Source organism: Scylla paramamosain, chromosome 36 (assembly GCF_035594125.1).
Source record: "Scylla paramamosain isolate STU-SP2022 chromosome 36, ASM3559412v1, whole genome shotgun sequence".
Lineage (NCBI taxonomy): Eukaryota > Metazoa > Arthropoda > Malacostraca > Decapoda > Portunidae > Scylla > Scylla paramamosain.
In genome coordinates this window covers 13260420-13286907 of record NC_087186.1, presented here as the reverse complement: position 1 = coordinate 13286907, position 26488 = coordinate 13260420, and the positions used below count along the sequence as shown (strand labels likewise).

Below are 26488 nucleotides of genomic sequence, written 5' to 3'. Positions count from 1 at the left end.
TGTGGGTGTTTCCGCCGAGGAGGAGGAGGAGGAGGAGGAGGCGGAGGAGGAGGAGGCGGAGGAGGAGGAGGAGGAGGTGATGAAAGAGAAATACTTTTGCATAATTTCACATCAAAATTGAAGAGTAAAGGGGTAAATAGGACATAGCTTCTTCTTCTTCTTCTCCTTCTTCTTCTTCTTCTTCCTCTTCTTCTTCTTCTTCTTCTTCTTCCTCCTCCTCCTCCTCCTCCTCCTCCTCCTCCTCCTCTCGTTAACAATAAGTAAGAGTCATCCACAACCCTCTAATTAACAGTCGTTACCACCAATTACTTTTCAACAGAGACCAGACACAGGGACAGACAGACAGACAGACAGACGAGCGAGCGAGAGAGAGAGAGAAAGAGAGAGAGAGAGAGAGAGAGAGAGAGAGAGAGAGAGAGAGAGAGAGAGAATCATGTCCCTATCAAATCTTGCCCAATATTCGTCCTTCCCTCCTCTCCCTCTTCCTCTTTCATCATCATCGTCTCCTCTTCCTCTCTTTCAACACCAAACAAACATCACCCATACTTTTTTCCTGCCTTTTTTCTCCTCCTCCTCCTCCTCCTCCTCCTCCTCCTCCTCCTCCTCCTCCTTCTCCTCGTCCTCCTCTTCCTTCTCCTCCTCTTCCATCTCCGCCTTTCTCCTCTTACTATCAATTTTGTCAATAATAAACTCTCTCTCTCTCTCTCTCTCTCTCTCTCTCTCTCTCTCTCTCTCTCTCTCTCTCTCTCTCTCTCTCTCTCTCTCTCTCGACTTCCTACATCGCTATTTTTTCCTCCTCCTTCTCCTCCTTATTCTCTTTAAATTTATTTCGTTATGTCCTACTAAACATTCGTTATTATTATTATCATTATTATTATTATTATTATTATTATTATTATTATCATCATCATCATCATCATCATTATTATTATTATTTTCTTTTCTTCATTTTTATTCAACCTATTCCTTATCCTTATTTAATCGCTCTCCATTCCTCTTACTTCCCTCATCACATCCTCCTCCCTCTTATCCTGTGTTCTTATCTCTATCCAAACGTTGTCCTTTCCTTCTCCTTTCCTTTGCCATCCCCTTCTTTCTATCCCTTCCGTTCCGTCTCCTTTTAATCTCATCACACTCTTCCTCCATCATCTTCATTGCCTCTTTCTCCTATCATTGTTACTATCTCCTCCTCCTCCTCCTTTTCTTACATCTCTTGGTACTACTAACATAACGAGTATCTCCTTTTCCTCCTCGTCCTACTACTACTACTACTACTACTACTACTACTACTACTTCATCACCACTACCTCCTTCCTTCTCTTCCTCCTTCTACTACTACTACTACTATTATTCCATCACCACCACCTCTGTCTCTTCCTCCTTCTTCTTCTACTACTACTACTACTACTACTCCATCACCACCTCCTCCACTACCTCCCCCCCTCCCGCAGATCCTGCAGAAGGCCACACCGTGTTCCCGTCCTCCTTCAAGCTTGCCTTTCGCTACCACCTTCGCTCCCTCTGCGCCACGCCCCTCTGCACGGACTCCCTCGTGGTATACCTGACAGGGCCCTCCCTACACGACGGGACTCTGCTGCTCTGGGACGAAGACCGGAATGGACTGGTGAGTAAGAGAGAGAGAGAGAGAGAGGAGAGAGAGAGAGAGAGAGAGAGAGAGAGAGAGAGAGAGAGAGAGAGAGAGAGAAAGTGGTGTGTGTGTGTGTGTGTGTTGACTGTCCTGTCTTTTGTTTTTTTTTGTTTTTTTTTTTTTCTTGTTCTCGTTTTGTGTTTTTTAGTTCGTGTTTTTTTTTTTTTTAACGTTTGTTTTATGTGTTATTTTTCTTGGTTTTTGTTTTATTCTATTTTATTTTCGAGTTTATTGTTTATTTGTTCGTGTTTTTGTTTCTTTTTTTTTTTATTGTTTTAAGTAATTTTCTCTAATTCTGTTCGTGTATTTTCTACTTTTCTATCTTTTTTGTTCATGATTGCTTTCTGTTTTGTAATCTCTCTCTCTCTCTCTCTCTCTCTCTCTCTCTCTCTCTCTCTCTCTCTCTCTCTCTCTCTCTCTCTCTCTCTCTCTCTCTCTCTCTCTCTCTCTCAGCGCCACTCACACAGGCTTTTGTACTCAGAGGCTCACTCATCAGAAACTTTCGTGCCTCTCCTCACTCTCTCACAGAAAAAGAAACGCACAATCACTTATACTTAAACACGTGCCAGACGAACACCGACGAACACACACACACACACACACACACACACACACACACACACAGACACCGGCACTCATCAACTTCGTGTCAATGTGAGTGTGGAAATAGAATATTATCTACACACACACACACACACACACACACACACACACACAGAGAGAGAGAGAGAGAGAGAGAGAGAGAGAGAGGAGGAGAGAGAGAGAGAGAGAGAGAGAGAGAGAGAGAGAGAGAGAGAGATAAGGCAAGATGAACCACAAACACTAACCTATTTACATGCGTGTGTGTGTGTGTGTGTGTGTGTGTGTGTGTGTGTGTGTGTGTGTGTGTGTACCCCCAGATGCGGGCAGGGGAGGTGTACAGCCCTAAGGAGCTTCTGAAGGACCTAAGGAACTGTGCGGCACGGCAGGTGACAGTGCTCGTCGATACATCCTACGGGGGGGAGATCGTGAACGCCTTCGCCTCCTCTAGGGACCACCACAACGTGCAGGTGAGAACACAACATGAGAACATAAGGGAAGCTGCAAGAATCCGTTAGTGCTAGAGGCATATCCTAAAACTCCCCTCCCCCCCGCACTTCCACTACTTTTAAAAGCCTCTACTTGATGTTATATGCATTTGTAAGGCTGCTTTTCCGCTTCTAGTGACAGGTTAACAAGATTTTCTATATTAATAACTGCAGAAGCACCCTTGAGAAGCAGGCCTATCATCTCTGTAGCTTTTAAAAATAGTCGCGGTGAGAGGAAAGCGTTTTTTTGAATGCAGGCCTACACGTGCCAGTCGTTATATACGTAAAGACACTTATCATACAGTTTTGAACGATCCTTTTGACCTTTCCTCAAGGACTGACACCTTTGTGGACATTTTTTTCGTTCTTTTTCTTGTTAAAAACCCCGTGTCACTTTGAAGAATTTTTACATAATAATTCTGATATGTTAATTACTTAAAATAAGAACTGTTATACATATGTAAAATAGTCATTTGAGTTGTTTGGAGTACGGTACAAATAAAAATATTTTTTCACTTTTTTTTTTTTTAAATAAACACGTAGAAAACACACTTTTTTCTATTCATATATATATATATATATATATATATATATATATATATATATTATATATATATATATATATATATATATATATATATATATATATATATTATATATATATATATATTATATATATATTATATGAATATTCTCCTTCTCCACTTCATAATGTAATCACCTGTAAGCTTAGATGAAAAATTTTTATCAGAATTTTTTTCCTATTTTTTGTACACGTCTGGACCTGCGTTACAAATTTTGAAAAAAAATTCAATTCAAAGAATTTTTACATAACTATTCTGATATGTTGGTTACTTAAAAAGAACAAAAAGAACCGTGATACACATGTAAAATAGTCATTTTAGTTCTTTGCAGTACGGTACAAATAAAAGTAAATTTTTGCTTTTTGAAAAAATCAAAACACGTAGAAAACACACGTTTTTCCAATGATATATATATTTTATATGAATATTCCTATTCTGCATTTCGTAATGTAATCATCTGCAAGCTTAGGTAAAAAATTTTTATTGGAAAATTTTTTCCAATTTTTTAGTACAGGTCCGGACCTGCGTTACAAATTTTGAGAAAATTTTCAATTTAAAGAATTTTTATATAATAATTCTCATATGTTTGTTAGTTAAAAGTAATCCGTTATACATATGTAAAATAGTCCTTTGAGTTCTATGGAGTACGGTAAAGAAAAAAAAAAGAATTTTTTACTTTTTGAAAAAATAAAACACGTAGAAAACACACGTTTTGTAATTCATATATATATTCTATATGAATATTTCTATTCTACATTTCATAATGTAATCATCTGTAAGCCTAGATAAAAATTTTTTATTGGAAAATTTTTTCCAATTTTTTGTACAGGTCCGGACCTGCGTTACAAATTTTGAGAAAAATTTCAATTTAAAGAATTTTTACATAACAGTTCTGATATGTTTGTTAGTTAAAAATGAACCGTTATACATATGTAAAATATTCGTTTGAGTTCTTTGGAGTACGGTACAAATAAAAATCATTTTTCACTTTTTGAAAAAATTAAAACACGTAGAAAACACACGTTTTTCCATTGATATATATATATTTTATATGAATATTCCTATTCTTCATCTCGTAATGTAATCATCTGCAAGCTTAGATAAAAAGTTTTATCGGAAAATTTTTTCCAATTTTTTTGTACAAGTCCGGAGCTGTTACAAATTTTGAAAAAAAAAATTTGAATTTAAAGAATTTTTACATAACAATTTTGATAAGGTGGTTACTTATAAAAGATCCATTATACATATGTAAAATAGTCGTTTGAGTTCTCTGGAGTACGGTTCAAATAAAAAATAATTTTTTCACTCTTTGAAAAAATAAAACACATAGAAAACACACGTTTTTATATTGATATATATATTTTATATGAATATTCTTCTTCTGCATTTTATAATGTAATCATCTGTAAGCTTAGATAAAAAAAAATAATTTATCAGAAAATTTTTTCCATTTTTTTGTACGTCCGGACCTGCGTTACGAATTTTGAAAAAAAAAAAAATTTGAAAAAGAAATTTAAAGAATTTTTACATAATAATTCTGATATGTTGGTTACTTAAAAAGAACCGTTATACATATGTAAAATAGTTGTTTGAGTTCTTTAGAGTACGGTACAAATAAAAATCATTCTTTACTTTTTGAAAAAAAAATTAAACACATAGAAACACGTATTTCGATATATATATATATATATATATATATATATATATATATATATATATATATATATATATATATATATATATATATATATATATATATATATATATATATATATATAATATGAATATTCTCCTTGTGTATTACATAATGTAATCATCTGTAAGCTTAGATAAAAAATTGTTATCGGAAAATCTTTTCCGATTTTCTGTACAGGTCCGGACCTGCGTTACAGATTTTGAAAAAAAAATTGGATTTAACTAGAGCCTTTTGAAAGTGGTGGAGATGCAGCGAGAAATGCTTCAGAATATGGGGCTTGGTAAGTCTTGGTCTGCCATTAGGATGCAGGAGCCAAACACAATACGAGACAGATTATGCAGTAAGTAATGTATCTTGGGGTTTGGCTTAATTAACTCGGTCCGTCTCTCTCTCTCTCTCTCTCTCTCTCTCTCTCTCTACCAGTTCACACAACTTTTCCTCATAATTTTGGATAATCCTTTTGACAGCTCTTTGGGAACTGACATCTTCCGTGGGCCTTTTCTTTTCAACCTTTGATTACCCTTGGCCAGCGCCCCCCTCAATACAAATGAATGGATAAATAAATAAATAATACTAAAAATCTCACACCCACACGCGGGGAGCACAATACATAACAATGCAGTGGGGGTCGTGAATTTCTTGGGGCTTCATCTGGCGCAGTTTGGGCGGCGCGATAGCCTGGCTAACGGCGGCATCAGAGGCCACGCCAGGCAGCTCATTCCCAAGCGAGGAGGCGAGTTCCGGCCGCCTCCTCACCTCATTACCCACGGCGGCTAATGAGATTTGTTCACCGCGGCGAGAGAGAGAGAGAGAGAGAGAGAGAGAGAGAGAGAGAGAGAGAGAGAGAGTATTAGGAGGATGGTGAACTCTCAAAGAAGGAAATCATAAACTCGGGAAAAATAACTTCCAAAAATGAGCAAGAGAGAGAGAGAGAGAGAGAGAGAGAGAGAGAGAGAGAGAGAGAGAGAGAGAGAGAGAGAGAGAGAGAGAGAGAGACCCTCCTTGCCTCCCAAACTCATTATATACACGCCTAAAGAAATAAATGTAGCCACTATTTTTTTTTTTTCTCTCTCTCTCTCTTTTTATCCGTGCCCACAGTTCTGATGAGCAAGGCAACCTGAATGATTAAAAGCACATTGTCTTTCTGTGTTGCTTCACGCTTGAGCTGAGAAGAGATTAAGCTCGCAAAGAAGAGAAGGCATTAAGATCCCATTGAATTCCCATCTTTCTTTCTTTTCCTCTCTTTTTTTTTTTATTCCCTTTGAAGGTGTTTTGTACGGTCAGAACGCTGGAGAACGTTTTATTCCAAGTTCGAAATGTGTAATGGTGTTTTGGTACAGATTCGCTTTTTAAATTACGTTGTGTGTGTGTGTGTGTGTGTGTGTGTGTGTGTGTGTGTGTGTGTGTGTGTGTGTCTGTGTGTGTGTGTGTGTGTGAGAGTGATTAAAATGAGCTACATGCTGTGTAATCGTGATATATAAACCTATTCATCTCTCTCTCTCTCTCTCTCTCTCTCTCTCTCTCTCTCTCTCTCTCTCTCTCTCTCTCTCTCTCTCTCTCTCTCTCTCTCTCTCTCAGCACTGTAGTGAGTGACAACTTTCCAAAGCATCACATTTTCTCCTTCAGGTGTACGCAGCCGCGGGTTCGGGCGAGTACTCCTGGGGCCACGAGTTCTCCTCCCACTGGCTACACTACAACCACCTAGACTCCTGCACCGCCCGCGTCCACCAGGCAAGTCCCGAGAGGCCCAAGTGTCCCGAGTGTCCCCCTCAGCCAGGCAATTAAACTAAACTCGATAATTTCTGCGAGTGTTTCTGAAGAGGGTGTTCTTGACGAAGTGGAGAGGTGGCGAGGCTCTCTCTCCCTCCCCCTCTTGAGTACCTCTGGCGCGTGATCAATTAGCTGCTGCCTTACACTGCCAGGGAACGACACTCGTCACGGACCACCGCCCTTGACTCGCATTTTTGGCCACTCATGAGCATTGCGTCTTTAAATGGTCTCATTCACTATCGGGTCATGTCTCAACTGCTCTGCTCGTCTCTCCTCCCCCTCTCGTGTTTATTATCTTAGGTGTTGGAGCGTGAACGGAAGGCAAGCAAAAAGGATGAGTTTGGGAGGGGCACTGAGAGTAGACTTGTCTAAAATCACTTATTTTTTTTTTATCTTCCGACAATTAATTCAACTTCTCTTCCTTTGTTATGAGTGTGGTGGTGTCGGAGGGCGGCGCGCAGCGGAGAGGCGAGGAAGTGTCGCTACCCGCCTGTTGAGAGCCCCCTCGGGCCCCGCCACGCTCATACACTTGGCGCTTGTTTTTGTTTTTGCGGCGTTTCCAGGAAAGGCCTTGGTGGCTATAAGAGCTGCCAGTGGGGATGGCGGAATAGGAGAGGTGGGAGGAGCGGCATGTCCGCTGGCGTGTCCGCGAGGCACAGCTTAAGTCGCAGCGACACTCGGAGGTTTTACGTCATGTTGATACTCATAAGAAATGTGTAATTTCGCCTCCTTTACAGATCATGCTATTACATGTCCCAATTAAAATGTCACTCCAGGCAAAGATGTATAGATTTTCAGCGCAATGCGTGTAAAAAGTTGAGCTTTAGCAGCAGCCTTGGACGTGCTGTGACTGGCAGGCTTCAGCCACATTACACGCACGCTCAAATAATAAATGCACTCCAGTCTTGGCTGTTCATGTTACGTGATAAGAGTAACGCAAATTGCCTCCCCCGCTGAGGATGTGATTTCTTCAGGTGTTTTGATATATATAATTGTGCATCAGAGGTGTGTGCGCCGCGTGACGGGACCCACTACGGGGCGTCCGGCGTGTGTCTAATGTGTGCCTAATGAACGTGTGTTGACAGGTGTCGAGGAGCGCGGTACGACACTCCACGCCCCTGGAGTATGACGGGTCAGGCGGCGCCCTACGGAGGAATATCTTCGGGGCGCCCTGCAATGTGACGCCGCCCTACACTTGGCGCGAGCTGCACCGCCGTTACCTGGGCTGCCAGAACATTCCCACCGCCCTGTGGCTGCACGCCCTGCCACACCACTTCTCCCAGCTTAGCCCGGCGGACATCACAGACGACTATCACATACCCACCGGCACTTCCTCCAGTCACTGAGTCCTCCCTCCTTTCATTCAGCCACTGACACACCTCGCTTCCCTCTTCCAGCTAACGACACCCCTTACTTCTCACCTCCATTACTTTTAATGTATTCATTCCTTCAGCTACCGACACCCCTTACTTCCCACTTCCATTTTTCTTCATCCTCATCCCTCATCTAGCCACTGGTCCCTCCTTTATTCCACCCACGAAACACCCCTCACTCCCCCTCCAATCTTCCCTCCCACACTCCCATCACCCGCTCCGGCACAGTGTAAGTACGATACCATGCCGTAGATGCAGTACCCCAGTCCTCCGTGTATATATGACTGCCTCCCGCACCCTCACCAAGCTTCCTCTACCCTGATAAATGTCATAGTGAACCTTAATGAAGCAACAGAGCACAAACATCAAATTTTTCACTCGCAGCATAGCCAGAGTCGCCACTGCAGTGTAAATACAAGTAAATACAAAGCAAGTACTTAACAGCCATCAGGCCCTTACTTACCCCGACACTGTAAATACTGTCAGACGCCCCCAGATCAAGGAAGATGATGTTTCTTCTTCCAGCCTCCCATACAGGACATAAGCACCGCAATAATCTGTCAGTCACGTGCGTCACTTGTAGTAATGTTAATAAATGGTCTAATCCTGACTCTTGTACTCATCTTTCATCCTGTCCACATCACAAATTGCCGCGGAAAATGGAAATGTTTGTCACCAGCTCATACAGATTCGAGTTATGAAATTATTGTTGTTCTTTTCTGGACATAGTCACATTTGATGAATATCGGTCAAAAGCTGGTGATTTATGAAATAATGAACGACTCGCCGCTCTCTACTCCTGTCAAGAATGACACTAACCCGACTATTATTAACATTATTTAACATTATTTTTACATAGTTTAGTAACTTCAGCCGCTAAAATTTTTGCGTAAATATAATGAATCATGAGTAATGAAGTTTCAACCACGTTAGTCTACCCCTGCATGTGTGATAGATTTCTACCTCAGCCTCTACTAGGGTTTTGGCCCAGCTAATGCCGGTAACGCTTGGTAACGTACGGCATTATCACCCACCAGTCCCGGGATGCTTTGACAAAAAATGCAAGATAATTTAGATCTAATCAGAAACCAATCAATAAAGGGATTAATGGAACTACAGCCATGGAAATAAAATACCCACATGATTTTACATTAAATATATTTCTAATAAGAGTATTTGACAAAGGAGCTCTTCACCACATGTCCAGGTTTCCAGTCTCCCTCGACTTTATCACATCACCTCCTCCTCTCACTATAATACTGAACCTTCCCTACAATTAATGCAGGTCCTCTATTTATTGATCCTTCACTTTTTGCTGTCCATTGTCACCCTCCTTACTCCTGTCCACACAACACACTGGACCTGATATCTCCAGGCCTACGTTTGTCATTCAAATCATTGCTGATACAATTTATCAACATAAAAAAATAAGAAAAGTGGCCAGTAGAGAGTACTCCAGTATAGAAATATCTGAAGAAATCTTTTCTCAATAAACAGAAGGTAATCTCCACAGTGACACCTGTCCATCCACCTGATGGTAAGAAGAGGTAAGCACTTGGATGATTAGCACAGAAAAGTGGATAACTCAAGTCATAAGGCTGAGTCCCACCAGATGCTGTCCATTTTTCTGCAATCAGCACGACCAAAAATCACCCAAATTCTGCCATTAACCCTACCTCTGAACAAAAGCACTAATATTCAACTTTCTTGGTATATCAAATATGGCAAATTATAGCAGGTGAGAAACATTTGTGAATACTGCACTCCTCTTGCTACTGTTTACTTGTTGCATCTTTAATTGCACAACTAAACTTTGTGGCTTGCCTGACATCAGCCTCCATGAATACATTACACAAAACAGACTTTGATTCTGCTCCTCACAAAAACACCCACCAAGGCTGGGGTGTGCACCCTGTGTGTCTGTGGCTGCAGCTGGAGGAAGCACTCCACATGAACAACCTGAATGAGATGCATAAAATGGAGGCCTTGCTATCACCATGACTAGAAGATATTCTGAGCAAAAACTGAACAGCTAAAACCTCAAAGTAGAAAGCTGATGGAGATGATGGGGAGGAGTCTCTAGTACAATGCTACATCTGATGCTGACCTCTGTTCTTACTTTGGGACACGTGATGTTTGAGGTTATGGTGTGGCACTGACTGCTTCAAACAAATCATTTATATGAATGTTTTTGAGATAGTAAAGTAAGTGGCACATCATTTGATAAGTTTGCATTCACAGAGCACAAGGCTAATGTAGTTGTACTGAGAGACCAGCTTGTGGTGTAGCCATCACAACGAGGCTTCAATGTCAAGTTTCTGCTCACCAACAGTAACAAATACAATACTTAAATATATAATAAAAAAGATACATTTCTTCTGTCATTAAAAAAATAATCACAATGATTACACAAAACCGAGCTTCATACCTGGTTCAGAAAAGAAAAAGAAAACAGCATCCATTAAAAAAAATATATATATCATGCTATCATGGAATTTATCTTAATATTTCATAAATAAAATATTGTAATTCCTGCATCAATATTTAGTACAGTATGACCCCTGAAGCAAATCATTTCTGAAATCATTGTTATGACTGATCATTCTGATATCTGAGTCACCCTCAATATGCTAGTACCTACTTTGAGCCTGACCTTTTGAGTCTTGGGGCATCACAAAGATAACAGCTTTTCCCATTATCAGTGATGAGCCACCTTATTTAACTTCCTTCACTATAATTGACACTTTCAGGAACTCTCTGGTATATGTACAACATTCTAGAGGTACTGCACGACCTTGGTAATGCCACGTAATATGAATGCAATCTTGAAAAATGCCAGACATGTTAACATGACTTGGACACTTGATGCTAATCAGATCACTTGATGCTAAACCTCTAGCTAAGACACAATCCAGAGTCTCCAAAATGCAGCTCTTTAAATATAATTAAAACAAAATGCAGTTCCTTAAATATAGTTAAAGTCTTTTACCATTTTACCAAAAAATTACAGCTAGAGATATGAATAATACATTTAAAGATACTTTTGTACAAATCTGGGCCCCACCTGTACATCTGCCCTGCCCCGTCTCCCTGCCCTGCCCCAGGAACTGAATGACGCACCCCAGGATCCTCCTCACTGTGTCACCACAACCTGTCCAAATATCCGGGGCAGCAAGAACCTGCGGCTTAAGTATGGGAATACACAACATTGACGCTTGGACATGCTGGTATGCATGAAGATTCACATACATTAAACACCAACAGTAACAAATCGTTAACAGTTGCATATCCTAAAATAGAGGCTACTAAATGGCTTGTGTCTGAATGAAGACTACTGAGGAGTAAAATAAAATGGGAATAATGAGACAAAACTACACAACCATCACCAGTACAAGCTCTATGCAAATATTGCAGCTAAGTTTTACTGTTTCTTATGACTATCATAAGGACTTAAGGCTCTCTTGCCACAGGCAGGCAGCAAGATGATGCAGCAGTGTCAGTCTGGACCACATAGGCTGGACACCACCCATGATATGTCCTCGCACACGATGGATCTTCTATCCGTAAATGCACATGTTAAAAATTACAATCAGGACTTATCCTAAAACACCTCATGGTAAACAATATTGTAGAAAAGAATCACTGCAACTTCACTTGGTGAATTGCAACCCTTCACAGATTAGCAGCTGCACCAGAACAAACACACGGAGCCGTCAAGGCAGCGTAGTCCCTCTGCTGCAGCTCATTCCATGCGTACAAAATTTTATATGGAACCTGAGACAATTCTCAGCGACAGTCCTGCAGGTGTGGGGCAGCATAGCCACCGCCCTCTATCAAGACTTGGACTGCAGGGTTCAGGTCCCATAGTTCACTGATGGTCACGTAAACGAAGAGATCCATCCTGCTTGAGTCATGAAGTTGGTAATCATGCGCTGAGCCTGTGAATCAAGGCCCTGAGGAGTACAGGCCCCGCGCCGGGTGGACGGCCCCACGCCAGACTGCTGCTTATCACCTTCATCCTGTGGGGGAGTCCACACTCCTCACTATCATGCAAGAGTGAGCCAAGACACAACTCACTTCTTCATTCACTACCAAGCATTCTTATAATCATAAAAATGCAGAAGTGACTTCTCATGACATTAGTTCTGATATGAGTGGCCACTGACATGATGAGGCAGCAATGTGATGCTGACATCCAAGCAGGTCACCAACCCCAAAGTCTGAGACCCACTTTCTGAGCTGCAGCATTTGGCTGATAAGTCTCTCAACCACACATGGCGTGCATTAACAGGAAAAGGAAACCCTACAGAACACTGCAGCATGGATAATGAAGTTAACATTCATATTACATTACATGACTTTCTTTTGTATCAAGATTACTCATCACAGAAGACTAAAGTATTTTTTACCATAAACACAGTGTATTCAAAATCATTCCTGAGAGACACTTGATCCAGAAGAAGTAAGTGCAAGTAAACTTGGGATCAAGTCATAATTTGATGAACTTACCTTCAGTAAAACTGCCTTGTAAGCTATGTACTGAGATGGTTTGATATTCGTGGCAGAACACAGCTGAAACAGTCACACAGCATTAGTATATGAGAGGCACACCTTGGAATGTGTTAATGAAGAATCATCATCACTTTGTCTTAAATGTAGCACACAAATATAAATCTAGGTATGAGTGGTGCAAGCAAACAGTGCAGCGCCACACCTTCCTCTCCCTCTGGGACAGGAGATGGTATCCTGGGAGTGAGGAGATGGGGACTGGGTCATCACTCGCCCCGGCTGCCCCCCCCGGGCCCCCCTGTGCTGTGCTGCTCCCGCCCCCCCAGTTGTTCGTGCCGTCGCTCCCGTTCAGCACGCTGCCGCTCAAGCTCGCGCTGAGCCATTTTCCACCTCCAGTATCGAGAGGCGTGAATTTTTTTTCTGCTAAACATTTCGGACTTCTTGCGTCGTTTCTGAAGGGCAACACGGGCGGCTGTGAGAGTCTGGCAACCTTGCTGGAGGCTACTTTCTCAGGTATTGCAGGTACAGAAATATTACCACAGCTACGTCATGACACAACTATTGATGGCAAGAGCTTTCCTGCTACAGACACACAGCACGCACGTCCTACACTACCTTCACTTCCTTGTCTAGAGCTCTATAAAAGAAAATAAACTCTGTCATAACCACACATCATTCTTGAAACCTTAAACAACTAATGCAACATCTTTGGCAAGTAACATACAAACTTGTACTGCAGTGGGGAGGGAGGGATGTATGTACAAAAGAGTACAAGACAGCAATACAGGTATCACTGCTAGAGTTAATCAAGGAGGGGTACAATCTTATTAGCTAAGCAATTTTATGTAATGAGTAAATTGATAAATTGTCACCATTTGCACTTCAGCTTTACAAGAACAGAATGACAAGAGGCTCAGCTCCTATTTGTCAGGATAAGTTAGTGAAAGTGAGGACTGGTGGTGCCATTCATACCACATCATCTTCCACACTAAAATAATGGGATGGGGAGACACCACCTCACAATAATTTGTCTTCACAAGATTCACTACAACAAAAAGAACCTGCACTCTAATCTGGTAAGCAGTGTTCTATTCGTGGTCACAATTAAAATTGTTAAAAATTCAATCATGATGGTATTAAACATTTTTAGATTATTCTGTTGGCATTTGACTTTCAATCCCTCAGTGATGCAGCAACTCCAAAGGTTGCATAAAAAGAAAATGTTGATGAAATATAAATAACTTAAGGAAAAATTGATATATTCTCCGCTGGAAACAGCTTACCAAGTTCAAATTGCTGTAAATTTACTGGAAGACAAAATTCTATAGTGAACTCTACCCATCTCCCATTACTGTAGATGGATGATGTGTTCAGTCCTGATACACCATAAAGTGTCACCACCAGCAATGACTCCACCCACTGGCCAGGGCAGAGCCTCCTGCCATCTCACAGGTAAAGAATCACACACTTTAGCTCATTATGTCAGTTGGTCTGAACTAATCTATCAGTCTTTAAGGACTAAATAATTCATCACTGTCCATCTTCATGCATTCAAAACAGAGCCTAGTATTCAAATGTTAAAAACTTTAGTCACTTAGCTGCTCTATGCCAAATTTCAAAGTGTTCAAGTCTTCAAGGCTTACACTACTGGTGAGACAACTGAAGTGCGGGTGACAAGCACTTGGAGAACACCATCATTAATACATAAGCTTATAATTAGGCATGGGTTTCACAAAGCAGTCATAATTAGTACTTAACTTTTGAATTCCAAAGATCAAACCTGACTAGTAATTAAAAGTAGAAAAATTTAATAAAAATAAACTAGTTAAACTGAGAAAAACAAAAAACAAAAAAAAAAAAAAACATTCACTCCACTTCCAGCCTTCACAACACAAACTTTCTGCTTATTAAACATTGTCATATTAAGGATCAATAAAGATTTAATTGATACATCTTTCAGTTTTCCCAAAATTATTCTTTGAAAATTGAATAAGGAATGTCAAGAGAGTAATAAGCAGAAATGGTCTACTTCCATCCACACTGGCAGCTAGGCTATGACCTACAACACAGACACAAACAAGAGGACAGAACACTTACTCTTTTGACTTTGCGGACAGGTCCATTTGAGTCGTTGGAGTCTGAGGCAGGCTGGCCTGCATGAAAGGCAAAGTTGTGAATACTCGGCTGTGGGAGTAACACAAGGGCCAACGTTAGCTTATTCCACTCATGCCAGGCAAGTGGACAGCAGCGGGATAACTTGTTGGAGGTGCTCTACTCTGGGCTCACTGATGCTAAGGCCTCCCTCTCCACTCACACTCAGGTTAAGGCCACACTCAGGCAGAGGAGTGCACACTGAAGCATGGTAACACTCAAGCAAAGAAAGAACACGGGAAGGATTCCCTTCAGCACATTTTTGCCAGGAAAAATCCTCTTCCTCTTTCATTCTCAGCAAAACTGCCATTCACAGAGGATGCTCCAAGTATAAGTTCAAAGCCCCACAAAATGCTTCAGCCTCTGAGTGAATACCCAATACCCAACAGCATTGTCCTGACATCCCAAAGCCAATCACTCCAGCACCAGAGGCACAGCACTCAGTAAGATAACTAATACCAGAGGAACCAGCAACACACAGTCACTCCCAAGCAAGAGAACAATCAGTTTGCAGCATCACTTGTAACTTTCCTCAGATCAGGATGTTTCTCATTATTCCAATGTTCACCTCAATTTCTTTTAACTGAACAGGATGATCACCAAAGATGTTCCTATAATAAACTGTTCTCACAAAATTAAAAAACTTTTTGCAGCGTTCTCCCCTAACTGAAGAGGGGCGAGTACACCAGCCCAAGAGATGCTATTTGGGACTGCCCGAGTGTGTCTGGTACAGGGAGGTGAGTTAGTAAATCCTTCAGAGCAGCCCACTATGCTACACTAGGGGAAACAACCCACAACCAGGACAAGTACAACACAGGAAATAAGTGAGCTTTTGCAGAAAAAAAAGTGAATAAGAACAATCCTCCTGTTGGCCCTTTGACTCCACCTCCTCGTGAAGTAATGAAGGAAAAGAAAGAGAATGTGTGTATATTCAGATATCACCTTTGTGTATGTAAAAACCATAGATGGATCAGGAAAGAGTATAATAACTTAATCTAATAGACTTAAAATTAACACAGTGACATAAGAAAACAATCACACTTCAGTCAGGCTGGCAAATAATGAAAGACAAGCTTGTTTAGTTAAGGATGGCACAGCAAGAATAAAATTGCTGTAATTAGTTTGTACAATGATGTGCCAGAAATTCAGACTTGTGACAGCTTGTCTATTCACTCTAGATTGTCATAATAAGGTCTTATCATAAAATCAAACTTAATATTAAAAAAACAAATATGAATAATGAAATCCATAACAAACACAAAATAATAACTACTGAATGACAGATACTTACAACTCAAACTCTGCCTTAATGGTGAAAAGGGAAGGAAATGATTATGCACTGAATACACCAATGAAGAAATGAGCTTGTGATGTCATGCTATACTGCTGTCAAAAAGAATACAGTTACCAGCCTGACCCTAAATGACAAAACAGAAAAGGGCCTGCTACTGGAATTCCCCTTCAGGAGTCACTTCAAAAACCTTCCATGGGTGGGCGGGCAAGTAGGTGAAGGAATGGTGGATGGAGTTTTAAAGGAATAGGAAGAGATGATTAAGAAGGTAAGATGTGCAATGAAGTGAGGCATCAAATACTCAGAGGTGACAGTGGCCTCCCATTAGTGTGGAGGTCAGGTAGCTGGACACCACCACCCTGGAGCAGGTCACATGGAGAAGAACCATTGTCAAGCCACACTCAATATTTGGTGACTGGGTAGCTCTCAGGGGAACACACTAGCCTGCGGCCGCACCAATACTTACTGCTTTCTTTTTGTTCTCTTTCTTTTTGTCTCTTCGCGCCCTGGCTACCTCAAACTCATGGCATTCTTCAACGTGCCTGATTCCGTTTCTTCTATACCTGTGGAGTTTTACATGTACAGCTTGTAAACATGAGAACTGATAGTTTTTTCCTTAATTCTGCACTGTAAGTTATTAACAAACAAAACTCAGGTATACTCTAGGATTACTGCTTCTAAGGGAGTTACTGCTATACATTTTATTAATACCCAAAATACTTACTCTGATTCTATTGCAAAATCCAATCCCTGTACACATAATTACTTGCTTTCCAAAATAAATGTTTCCCACAGGAAATTTCTTAATCTCTGACCAGCAGGCAATGCATATAGATATCCATCAAAATCTCAAGTGAGTCACAGGTGAATCTCAATCTATGAACAGTTTACTGACAAATTCTTAGTTACTTTGTCCTTTGTACCAATCTATAAATGCAGAATCTCCTTTTACAAATAAATTCACATAAGAATCTAAAATAAAAAATAGAATAAACCAAAAAACTCTTAGGAGGTACCATTACAGCCACTTTCACAATGCCCTGAGAGGCGGCACACCCACCACTAGACTCACCTCAGCAACTCCTTTATTCTGGTTCTGAGTTCCCTCTCACGCACTAATGATGATATGAGGTTGTTGTGTTCACTCGCTGTCTGGAACTGACTGACGGACCGTAACTTTTCTGCCAAACTGTCTCTGAAACGGCAGCCAGAGAATTAATCTCATGTCCCAGAGTAACTAATCCTTCCCCTCACAAACCCATAAGTAAATAGATAAAAACAGGCAAGAGTGTCCTTCACAAAAGCTCACCTGTCATCTTTGCTCTTCTTCTTTGGGGGAACTTGTACTTTCTCTTTCTCCTTCTTGAAGAACTGTGGCACTATTTGGAAGTCTCTCACAACTCTTTTTCTCCGGGAACGTTCACGCAGCCTCCGCATGTACATGTCAACCTGAACAGAGTGGAGGATGACTGAGACATGAGACTCAGGATGGACAGATGCCCCAAGAAGTGATGTTATGAAGTCCACTGAATTTTGTGTGCATCAAACCAAGTATAAATGAATATATTGTCTCATGCACTGCCTTATGTTCAAATTTATGGTGAAGATCAAGAATCTGGGATGTGATAGGAGGTAGCTGCCTGAAACCTTTTAAAGAATACACCATCACTACTTCAGTACACGAGCTTATAAACTGTCACCTAATGAAAACAATGAGACAGATAAGCAGGCAATGTTGATGAAAATAAGAAAGCTTAGTTACATTATATAAAGAGTGAGACTATTAAAACCACGTTCTTTCTTCACTTCACTCAAACAATTCTCTTTCTCTCTCTCTCAAACTCTTACACACACACATTCTCACCTGTGCTAACTTAAGCGCCATGTCCACTTCCTCATCATCCACAGGGTGTATGAAGAGAGGTGCTATTGTGGTCTCAGCATCATTGTCCCACTCCTGATGGGGAAGACAGCAACCATGATAACAGCAACACAAATATTCTTAACAATAACACTGCAACACCAAACAAATCCAGCTCATCCACAGTACCCATTTGTATGAAGGCTGCATCACTCACCCGCTCAAAGTCGTCTCTGTGGGGCATGTATCCAAGGATGGTGTTTTCCTCGGAGGAGAGTGGCTGTGTGGGGAGGGAGGAGCCAAGTGTTGGGGAGAGTGGGCCGGTGTCAGTGGTGGTGTGCTCAATGGGCAGCTGTAATCTCTCCATGGCAGGCTTCCAGGAGACACGGCCAATGTTCCCTTCTATGTAACTGCTGATGTACTTGTTCCTTGCATCTGTGGGACAAAGGAAACAGTGTGGAGTTATGCTACAATTTTGTGCATGTGCAACTAATTCAACTAATGTAATTGTCAGCATTTATCAATAATTGTGAAGTATCAGTAGGCATACAGATTTTTTTATTAAATAAAAAATTGTTATGCTGGTAAGATCACTGAATTTATTTAATCCTCTTTCACTCTATCAACTTCATAACGAGACATTCAATATATACTTCATCCACTTAGTTCCCTTATACAGAAATTTGAAGTAGGTCTCAGATAGCACCTAACCCTCCTTGAATAACACCAAACTTAAAAATAAAACCCCTCCACATTTCAATAAAGCATGACATCAGTTTACTTGAATAACTTATATCCCCTAACACAGTAATTCAAGACAAGCCTCAAAGAACCTATCGCCCTTCCCTAGAAGAGCCAAGGTCACCAGGGTTCCCACAATGGCCGTCTCACCTTCAGGCGTGCGCGTCTCAATGTGTCGGGCAATGTCCTCCCAGTTGCCATAGCCATATTGCTCAATGGCATCCAATAGTCTGACCTCCTCCCGTGCTGTCCAGTGGCCTTGACCAGGGAAAATGCTAAAGTTTCCTGTGTCCTGGAAAACACCGGCCTGTGAGAGTGCGGGCCCAGGGAGAGACAGGGACCCGTTAGTGAGGGGGGCGAAGGTGGGCAGAGTGCAGTAGTGGGGGCAACTGTGGCACCGTTACACAACCTGGCAACACACACACACACACACACACACACACACACACACACACACACACACACACACAAAGGGTGCAGACTTACAAACAATCAAGTATGCATCACACACACTTAATTCATGTACACTAAGAAATGTAATTTGTACTACCTCAATACCTAATGTCCTCTTTGTCTAAGGTATTTTTGATACTTCTAACTTTGCTATCCTTCTCTAGTGACTCAAAGAGGAAATGCCTGACACAAAGTCTTTCATTCCATACCTAAATCTTAAACTCTGCACCCATGTCACAATTATGAATTTCTATGTATTTCCCTAAGCTTCTTAATAGTTATCTCTTACAATTTAGTGACTACTACAATCTCTTCACTAAATAAATCAAACTGCTAACATAATGACAGGTTAGTCTCACAAGAATCACACATCAGAATCTCAACAAATATTCACCTAACACTATATGGAATCTAATGTTTATGTATGTGTGAGTGTCCTGAGCATTCTGTATATCCTGGCACAAGTCACTATACAGATCTTATGAATCAAATAGTCGTTGGTAATATATTTGCTCAATAATTTATGATTTCTTAGACTGATAACTGTCTGCCAACTATTCCATAAGGACAAATCACAGGAATGTGCCTTAGTCTGCTCCAGTTGGCATCAGTTAATTTGTTCAGTGTTAGGAAGAAACAAATGTGACCATCATGAGAGGCAGACATCAAGATACACAATTCAACCTAACACTGACAGGAGCAAGTGTACAGAAATGTGTGAGAAAGGCATAACAAGAACATCTCATGAGCCACTTTCTGTTACCACTAATACAAGTGTGGTATCAACAGTGAAATGTACAACTGTGAGGATGTGACGCCCAGTGAAGCAAGTCCTCTTTCTGTAGGTAATTTTTCTCTAATTCAGGCAGCAATTATTTTCAAAAGCCTCAACAGGAAATCAGTCTTATTTACTCTATTCTGGCACCTGTCTCATGGAATTCTCTCTCTCTCTCTCTTGGGTCTTGTCACTAGAGAAGAGCTCCCATGCATTCTCCAGCTCACACATTCCAATCTTGCAAATTCAATTGTTCTTCACTACCACAAGGGAAGTCTCCATTCATTCCCCTTCAAATACTCTACTTTTGCATGCCATCTCCACCAATGCTACAAAGGTCTCCATTTGTTCCTCTTCGTATACTCTACTTTTCCACATTATCTCCACCAATGTCACAAGGGAAGAACCTCCATTTATTCCAGTCTATACATTTTATTCTTGGTTACTCCACCCCCACTCACAATTCTACCATTCGGCTTTCATTGTCTTCCTCTCACAGTAACACCATTCACTCCACCACTGATAAGCCTTGTCACCTCAACTTCCTTTAATTTTGTTAAGCATGACTAAATCCTGTGAAAATGCTGTAATTGACCTCCTCTAGAAGTCCACAACTCATTTCTTCTACCTTCAACAGACATACCAGACTTTCTATGCTTTCCTTGCCATCACCAACCATTGCACTCACATCACAAGCGCCTCTCGGACTACCTCTCCACTACCCAAATTTTGAGTAACATTCATTCTAGGTCCACATCTCACTCCCATACATCAACATTGGCACTAGAACCACTAAGACCACTAGAACCAGCCCACATAAAGTATACATACAAGGGAATGAAAACCGACAGAGGAAGTACTTGCACTGGGTTAGTGTTGGTGGTGTTGGTAGAGGTATTGCAACTACTAGCAAGGCAGGTAATACAGTACCTTCACACTGCACCGTCTCTCCCCACCCTCTAATGCTAGGAACTATCCAGGAGGAACTGCACTATAAAGAGAATTCACCCTTAAAAGCTGTGAATGGGGAAAAATGTTTTATTTGAGCAAGGATTAATACCAAGTGGTGGTGGCCATGGCAACGTTCTAGCACTAAGAGTTACCATTACTTAACAATAGATTGCAGTGTCAAGGGATGGGGTGTAAGGTTGCTGGGAAGAGGTGTGGCTGTCTTGTGGAGCCATGTGGGGGTGTGCTTCATGTGATGCTGAGGTACTGTTGGTGTTTTGTGTCTGTCTACAAGTATTTCTGTGAGTGAGTGAGTGAGTGAGTGTGTGTTGTGTATGTTGTGTGTGTGTGTGTGTGTGTGTGTGTGTGTGTGTGTGTGTGTGTGTGTGTGTGTGTGTGTGTGTGTGTGTGTGTGTGTGTGTGTGTGTGTGTGTGTGTGTGTGTGTGTGTGTGTGTGTGTGTAGGGAGTTGTAATGCATTTGTGTCATAATGGTCATTGTGTTCATATGTAAGTGAGTGTATCTTTAAAAGACAGTGTTTTAACTTTTATATCATTAAGCTTAACTATTTAATTAACCTTCCCTACAGTGTTTCCATCAGTTACCATGACACTCACTACATCCTACACCTTCATTCTTGGATGTAATTAATCAAACATCTAGATCAGTCTTCCAAGCATATTAGTCCACACCAAGGGACATGTCAAACAGGACTCTAAAAGCACATCCAGTCCTCTCCATCACTCTCCTACAGACACTGCCGGAAGTCCCCTACGTGTGAGTGAGAACCTGCCTCAGTCAATCAGTCCAATCTCACCTCAGCACTGGACTCTGCCCTGCTGTGCACACAAGAACACTATACACAGGCAAGCTAAGTGCTTCTACTAGTTTTAATCTTTCAAAAGTATACAAGTAAATAAAAACAGAAATGCGGTTAGAGCCGATACATACATGAACTGGTGTGAAAAATGACACTTAAAGTCAATCAGTAAGAAATTTTTACAAGAAATGTTTTTAACCAGGAAATTTCAATGTTAGCCCTAGTCCAGTGGTACAACACCCACATCTAACATGCACTCTGCCACCCAGGAGAATACAGCAAGGGGGATTCACCATCATGTTGAAAAAATGAAATGAAATAAAATAAATAATAATAATAAGCAATTAGCTAGTCCATAAAAACAAGTATTATCACTGCAAACCTTCTTGCTAACCAATGGTGATGAAAGCAAGGTAAAGAGAACTGGAATTTAGAAAAAAGTTCTTGAAGACAAAAGAATATGCCAAATCAGTAACATAAAAATAATTTTAATTTACTGACATATTAAAAAAATAGCAATTCAATTAAGCAGCAACATAACAGATTATCAATAGCTATTAAAATAACTGTCCTGAAATCACTTTGCATTACTTAACAATAAATAGAACACATATTCTTCTGATATTATGTCCTGAGGACTATATACTGGTGAGCAGAGGAAGCAATACACAGCCATGCTGAGAGAGAGACAGAGAGAGAGAGGAGAGGAGAGGAGAGGAGAGGAGAGGAGAGGAGAGGAGAGGAGAGGAGAGAGAGAGAGAGAGAGAGAGAGAGAGAGAGAGAGAGAGAGAGAGAGAGAGAGAGAGAGAGAGAGAGAGAGAGAGAGAGAGAGAGAGAGAGGAGCAACAGGAAGTGGCCGAGGCAGAGACCACATTAGGAGCAGTGGAGGTCCCTCTTCAAACTCTGAACTCTGCACCAGCACAAGGAATAAATACATAAGAAATCAACAAGATGGGCATTCCCAGCACCAAGATAGCACCAGCAGCAGCAGCAGCAGTAGTACATCAACTAATTAGAGTGTAAAATGAGTGCATATTTCAGAATGGTTATCTAGAACTGACCAACGGCAAATCTAGAGTTATACAAGTGCTTTCTTTCATTACAAGTGAATCCTTTAATTTAACTAAATAAACTAAGTAACACAATGTGGTTAACTGATGCTTTTAGGCCCATTCTTTAACTCTACTGATGTGAAGCAATGTTCATCTTACACCAAACACAGAGTAAGGCAAGAGTTATAAGTATGAAGTCTCTCACTCACTCACTCGCTCACTCTCTCACGTGGCTGGTGAAGTTAGGCAGGTCCAGAGAGAAATACCTCCAAGAAAGGAACAATGCAAAGAGTGACCCAAGTGGTGTGGCTGTGTGTACCTCAGAACATAAAAGCCAAGGAAGCCCAGAGGAAAACACTACAGCTACAAAGGCACAGTGGTGGACACACAGCATGCCTTACCATAAATTGATACCCGTGGCTTCGCTTATGCTTGCCAATTTCCGCACCGCAGGAAAAGCACTGTGGGGAAACAGAAAATAAAGCACGCAATAAGTGATCCATACAATGATGAAAAGTTGAGATCTTATCATAGTACTATGTCTTAAAATATAAAGGCATAACTATAAAATCACACGGTTTGGTGAAGTTATAAGAATCCAACATCAAGGTCATTGATTCCTCAGCGCAGCAAACCACACATCTCAACACCCACAATGGCAAGAACAAAATCATGTTACTTCTACAAACTTTCAACCACAGCTCACCTCCTAACACTGCCTGAAGGGATTCTGTCTGGCTTGGGGGCAATTCTCATTAGTTTTCCCACAAAATCTTCCAACTCCTGGCCACTTTTGTCTCTTTAAATGACGCACACCACGTCTCTGGTTTGTTTCCAAGTGGGAGTTAACACACAAAAGATCAAGGAGGATTTAGGATAAATAAAATAGTGAAAAGGAGAAGGGACAACAAAACCTAATGTAGTCTGAGAGGAAGAGACAGCCAATGTGGCCAGTGCCATGTCAGGCAGACTATCTCTGCAAAAGGATGAGGGAGATAATGTCCAACCTCCAACACTACTGCCCTCCTTTCTGGTCCCAGCTTGAATCCAGGCCAGACTTATCTGTCCCTTCCTTCTGTACTAATCAACAAGGCCCATCCTGTACTCCTAATCTCACATCAGTCACAGCAGCAGCTACCATGGTCACCGACTGCCCCCACCAGATGCAGCCTTAACCACCACAGCTTAACCTATCTAAATCATGGCTAACAGGGCTCTATACCCCTTAAAGATGAATGATCAAACTCATTAAAAAAAAAAAAATTGGAGAAATCTTTAAAAATAAAATTACAATAAGTTCTGGAAAAAGTTACACAATAAAAAAAAAAATTATCAGAATGCATGAAGGTAATAAGTTCAAGGAAATGTGTTCTTGTTAAAATGTTCTGATATATGGGAAGTTACTTCCACCAGCTGCCTTATGTTCCTTTGTTCTTGTACTTCCATACACACCCCTAAATAAAGTAAAAGAATTAGTCTAAGGGTCTTCATGCGCGAGCACCTCAATGATGATAAATCAGAACACTCACAAAGTACAGTCTAATAAGATACGAATGAATGGACAGACAGGCCGTGACTACAGTGGAGTAGGTAAAAAAAGTTTCAATGAGCGAGTTACAAAGAAATTCCCTGGTGTTACTTTCACAAATCAAGCACATAAAACAGCAAATGCAAAGTAAATGCAAACACATCAAGGTTTATAATGCCATATGTCATCAAGGAAGACCTGGAGCAGTCAGGGAGCAGCGCCTAACAGCCAGCCAGACACGGCCGCGCCCAGCATCCTGACGGACACCAATATGAAAATGCGCGCCAAAAATAAATGACAAACACTGAGCGAAAAATCACAAACGCACCAAGAACCAACACAAATACAGCCATTAACGCCACATAAACTAAAAAATAAACATAATCCTTGAAGCTCCAATCCTGTATAGGGCCTGGGGGATTCACGCAGGGGGTCACGGGGGGAGGGAAGGTCAGGTGACATCCTTACCTGTAAACAGAGATCGAAGTCCTCGCACTCCAGACACCTCACCCTCAGCCCGTTGACATCCTCCTCGCAGTAATTACAGTGGTACTTCGCAAACGTATCTGCAAGACATAAAGAGCAATCATGCAGTCAGGGGAAGGGATGAGTGTGAGGGGTAATGAAGTATAGCAGGGTAGTGCCAAGGGGCTTCGCAGGACACGTCTCTCACCCGCCATTTTGCTTCAGTTCCCACGTGACGTCATCAACATTGCCAATATATACATTCACCCGCATTTACACCACTCCCAGCACTCACACCTCCCCCAGGTGGCCTACCTAGTCTTAAACCCTAAGGACTCTCATAATCAAAGATACTGTTTCACGGGAATGGGTAAGAAGAGGAAATATAGAGGAAAATGTCCTTACTGTACGAGAGCAGGGACGCGGCTGAGGCTCCCCGCTGCCTGGCATACGACTACTGGGTCACGGCCATAGATGCTTGTTTTTCGCTTTTTAGGAAATATGCAGCAATTTATACCTTTCCCTGAGCATCCTAAGGTACTTTATAGTCTACTATTCATAGCTATTGCAGTGTAAGTCCGTGAAATAACAACAAATCCACACACCTATCACGATTAAATGCCCCACACCCTAAGGGGAAAATGTAAGATTTATCTTACTGTTTTTCTCCCGTTACTTATTATATTTTACGCTACATATGGTTTTCATATCATATAGCCAGGCCTATGCATCTTCTTAGGCCTACTGAGAAGGCTGAGGGTGTAGACGACAACGGTTTTCGAGGCGTCCCCAAATTGTCAAGTCCCGGCAGCAATATTGATTGGGGAGGTAAAGGGAGGAGCGGGGCTGTCCAAGGTTCGCGGGGCAGAAATGAACCCACTTTAGCGTTATTCTAAGGCTTTTCCAGTGATATAATTAATGGGTAAACATGAATTAGACGTCAAATACATATAGACTTGCTGTATTAGGGGTAACTGGAGGAGGAAAGGAAGCTAGTCCGAGTAACGGGAGAGGCTAGCGGTAAATAGTTAGTCATCATCATCATCAGCCCTTTATGCTTCTACAGCTGAGGAGAGGCTAGGTAAAGTTATGTATATATAGGGTAATAGTAGGGTCATACATTGGCTAGTAATGGAAGTATATACGTAATCATAGACGCAGATACCAACTAACAGAATAGTAGAAGTATAAAGTGTAGCTGTAGTCGAATGGTATAGGTCATTATAGAGGACAATATTATAAGAGATGTATATAAGATTGTTATAAAGCCATGTATAGGATAGTTATAGTCACCATATACAAGATGGTTACATATATATATATATATATATATATATATATATATATATATATATATATATATATATATATATATATATATATATATATATATATATATATATATATATATATATATATATATATATATATATATATATATATATATATATATATATATATATAGGGTATTTATACTATATGTAAAGGTATATGTGACGTTGTTATAGTAATGTTAGTGGCATTTAGGGGGTAGTTGTAATAATCATATAGAGTCTAGTAGTAACTGTAGTGGTCATATAAAGAGTAGCTAAAGTGATAATTACATGTGATAATCGTATATACGTGTTGTTGTATAGAAAATGCTCCTCTCCTCCTGACTACTCGTTCGAATAAACACATATGAGCGAATTTGAGGTTCATATCTGATGCGTCATTATTTTCCTCTTCCAGTGATGCAATGACATAAGCGTTGAGAC

The 26488-nt window shown here is 40.9% G+C and overlaps 2 protein-coding genes across 10 annotated transcripts in view; one reads left to right on the top strand and one right to left on the bottom strand.

The window, feature by feature from the left end:
• Nucleotides 1–8748, top strand: part of LOC135091020 (uncharacterized) — a 14135-nt gene extending 5387 nt beyond the window's left edge. The window contains exons 4-7 of the mRNA XM_063988331.1: nucleotides 1452–1624; nucleotides 2548–2697; nucleotides 6622–6726; nucleotides 7851–8748. Coding sequence (XP_063844401.1) covers nucleotides 1452–1624; nucleotides 2548–2697; nucleotides 6622–6726; nucleotides 7851–8111 — 689 coding nt within the window. The 3' untranslated portion in view covers nucleotides 8112–8748. The remainder of the gene's footprint in view (nucleotides 1–1451; nucleotides 1625–2547; nucleotides 2698–6621; nucleotides 6727–7850) is intronic.
• A 531-nt stretch (nucleotides 8749–9279) lies between these two features.
• On the bottom strand, nucleotides 9280–25063 carry LOC135091021 (transcriptional adapter 2B-like). 9 transcript variants are annotated; one of them, XM_063988338.1, is made up of 14 exons: nucleotides 24940–24964; nucleotides 24735–24832; nucleotides 23140–23199; nucleotides 18842–18998; nucleotides 18168–18385; nucleotides 17954–18046; nucleotides 17399–17538; nucleotides 17162–17284; nucleotides 16556–16652; nucleotides 14745–14800; nucleotides 13263–13284; nucleotides 12853–13099; nucleotides 12648–12710; nucleotides 9280–12157 (listed from the first exon to the last, which is right to left on the bottom strand). In XM_063988338.1, exons 1-12 carry the CDS (start codon nucleotides 24944–24946, stop codon nucleotides 12914–12916), a joined length of 1257 nt encoding a protein of 418 aa, XP_063844408.1. In that variant the 5' UTR covers nucleotides 24947–24964; the 3' UTR covers nucleotides 9280–12157; nucleotides 12648–12710; nucleotides 12853–12913. The 9 variants fall into 9 exon arrangements, with proteins under 9 accessions (XP_063844408.1, XP_063844410.1, XP_063844404.1 ...); XM_063988340.1 differs by having other exon boundaries at nucleotides 14745–14831; nucleotides 24940–24962; XM_063988334.1 differs by lacking the exons at nucleotides 13263–13284; nucleotides 24940–24964 and adding an exon at nucleotides 25047–25063.
• Nucleotides 25064–26488: the final 1425 nt, after the last annotated feature.

Excerpts from the sequence above, each read along its gene's own strand:
- LOC135091021 (XM_063988332.1), bottom strand. Across the intron at positions 18,047-18,167 it reads ACAGAGACGACTTTGAGCGG|GAGTGGGACAATGATGCTGA; the intron begins GTGAGTGATGCA and ends CTTCCCCATCAG. Across the intron at positions 12,158-12,647 it reads ACAAGGCAGTTTTACTGAAG|GATGAAGGTGATAAGCAGCA; the intron begins GTAAGTTCATCA and ends ACTCCCCCACAG.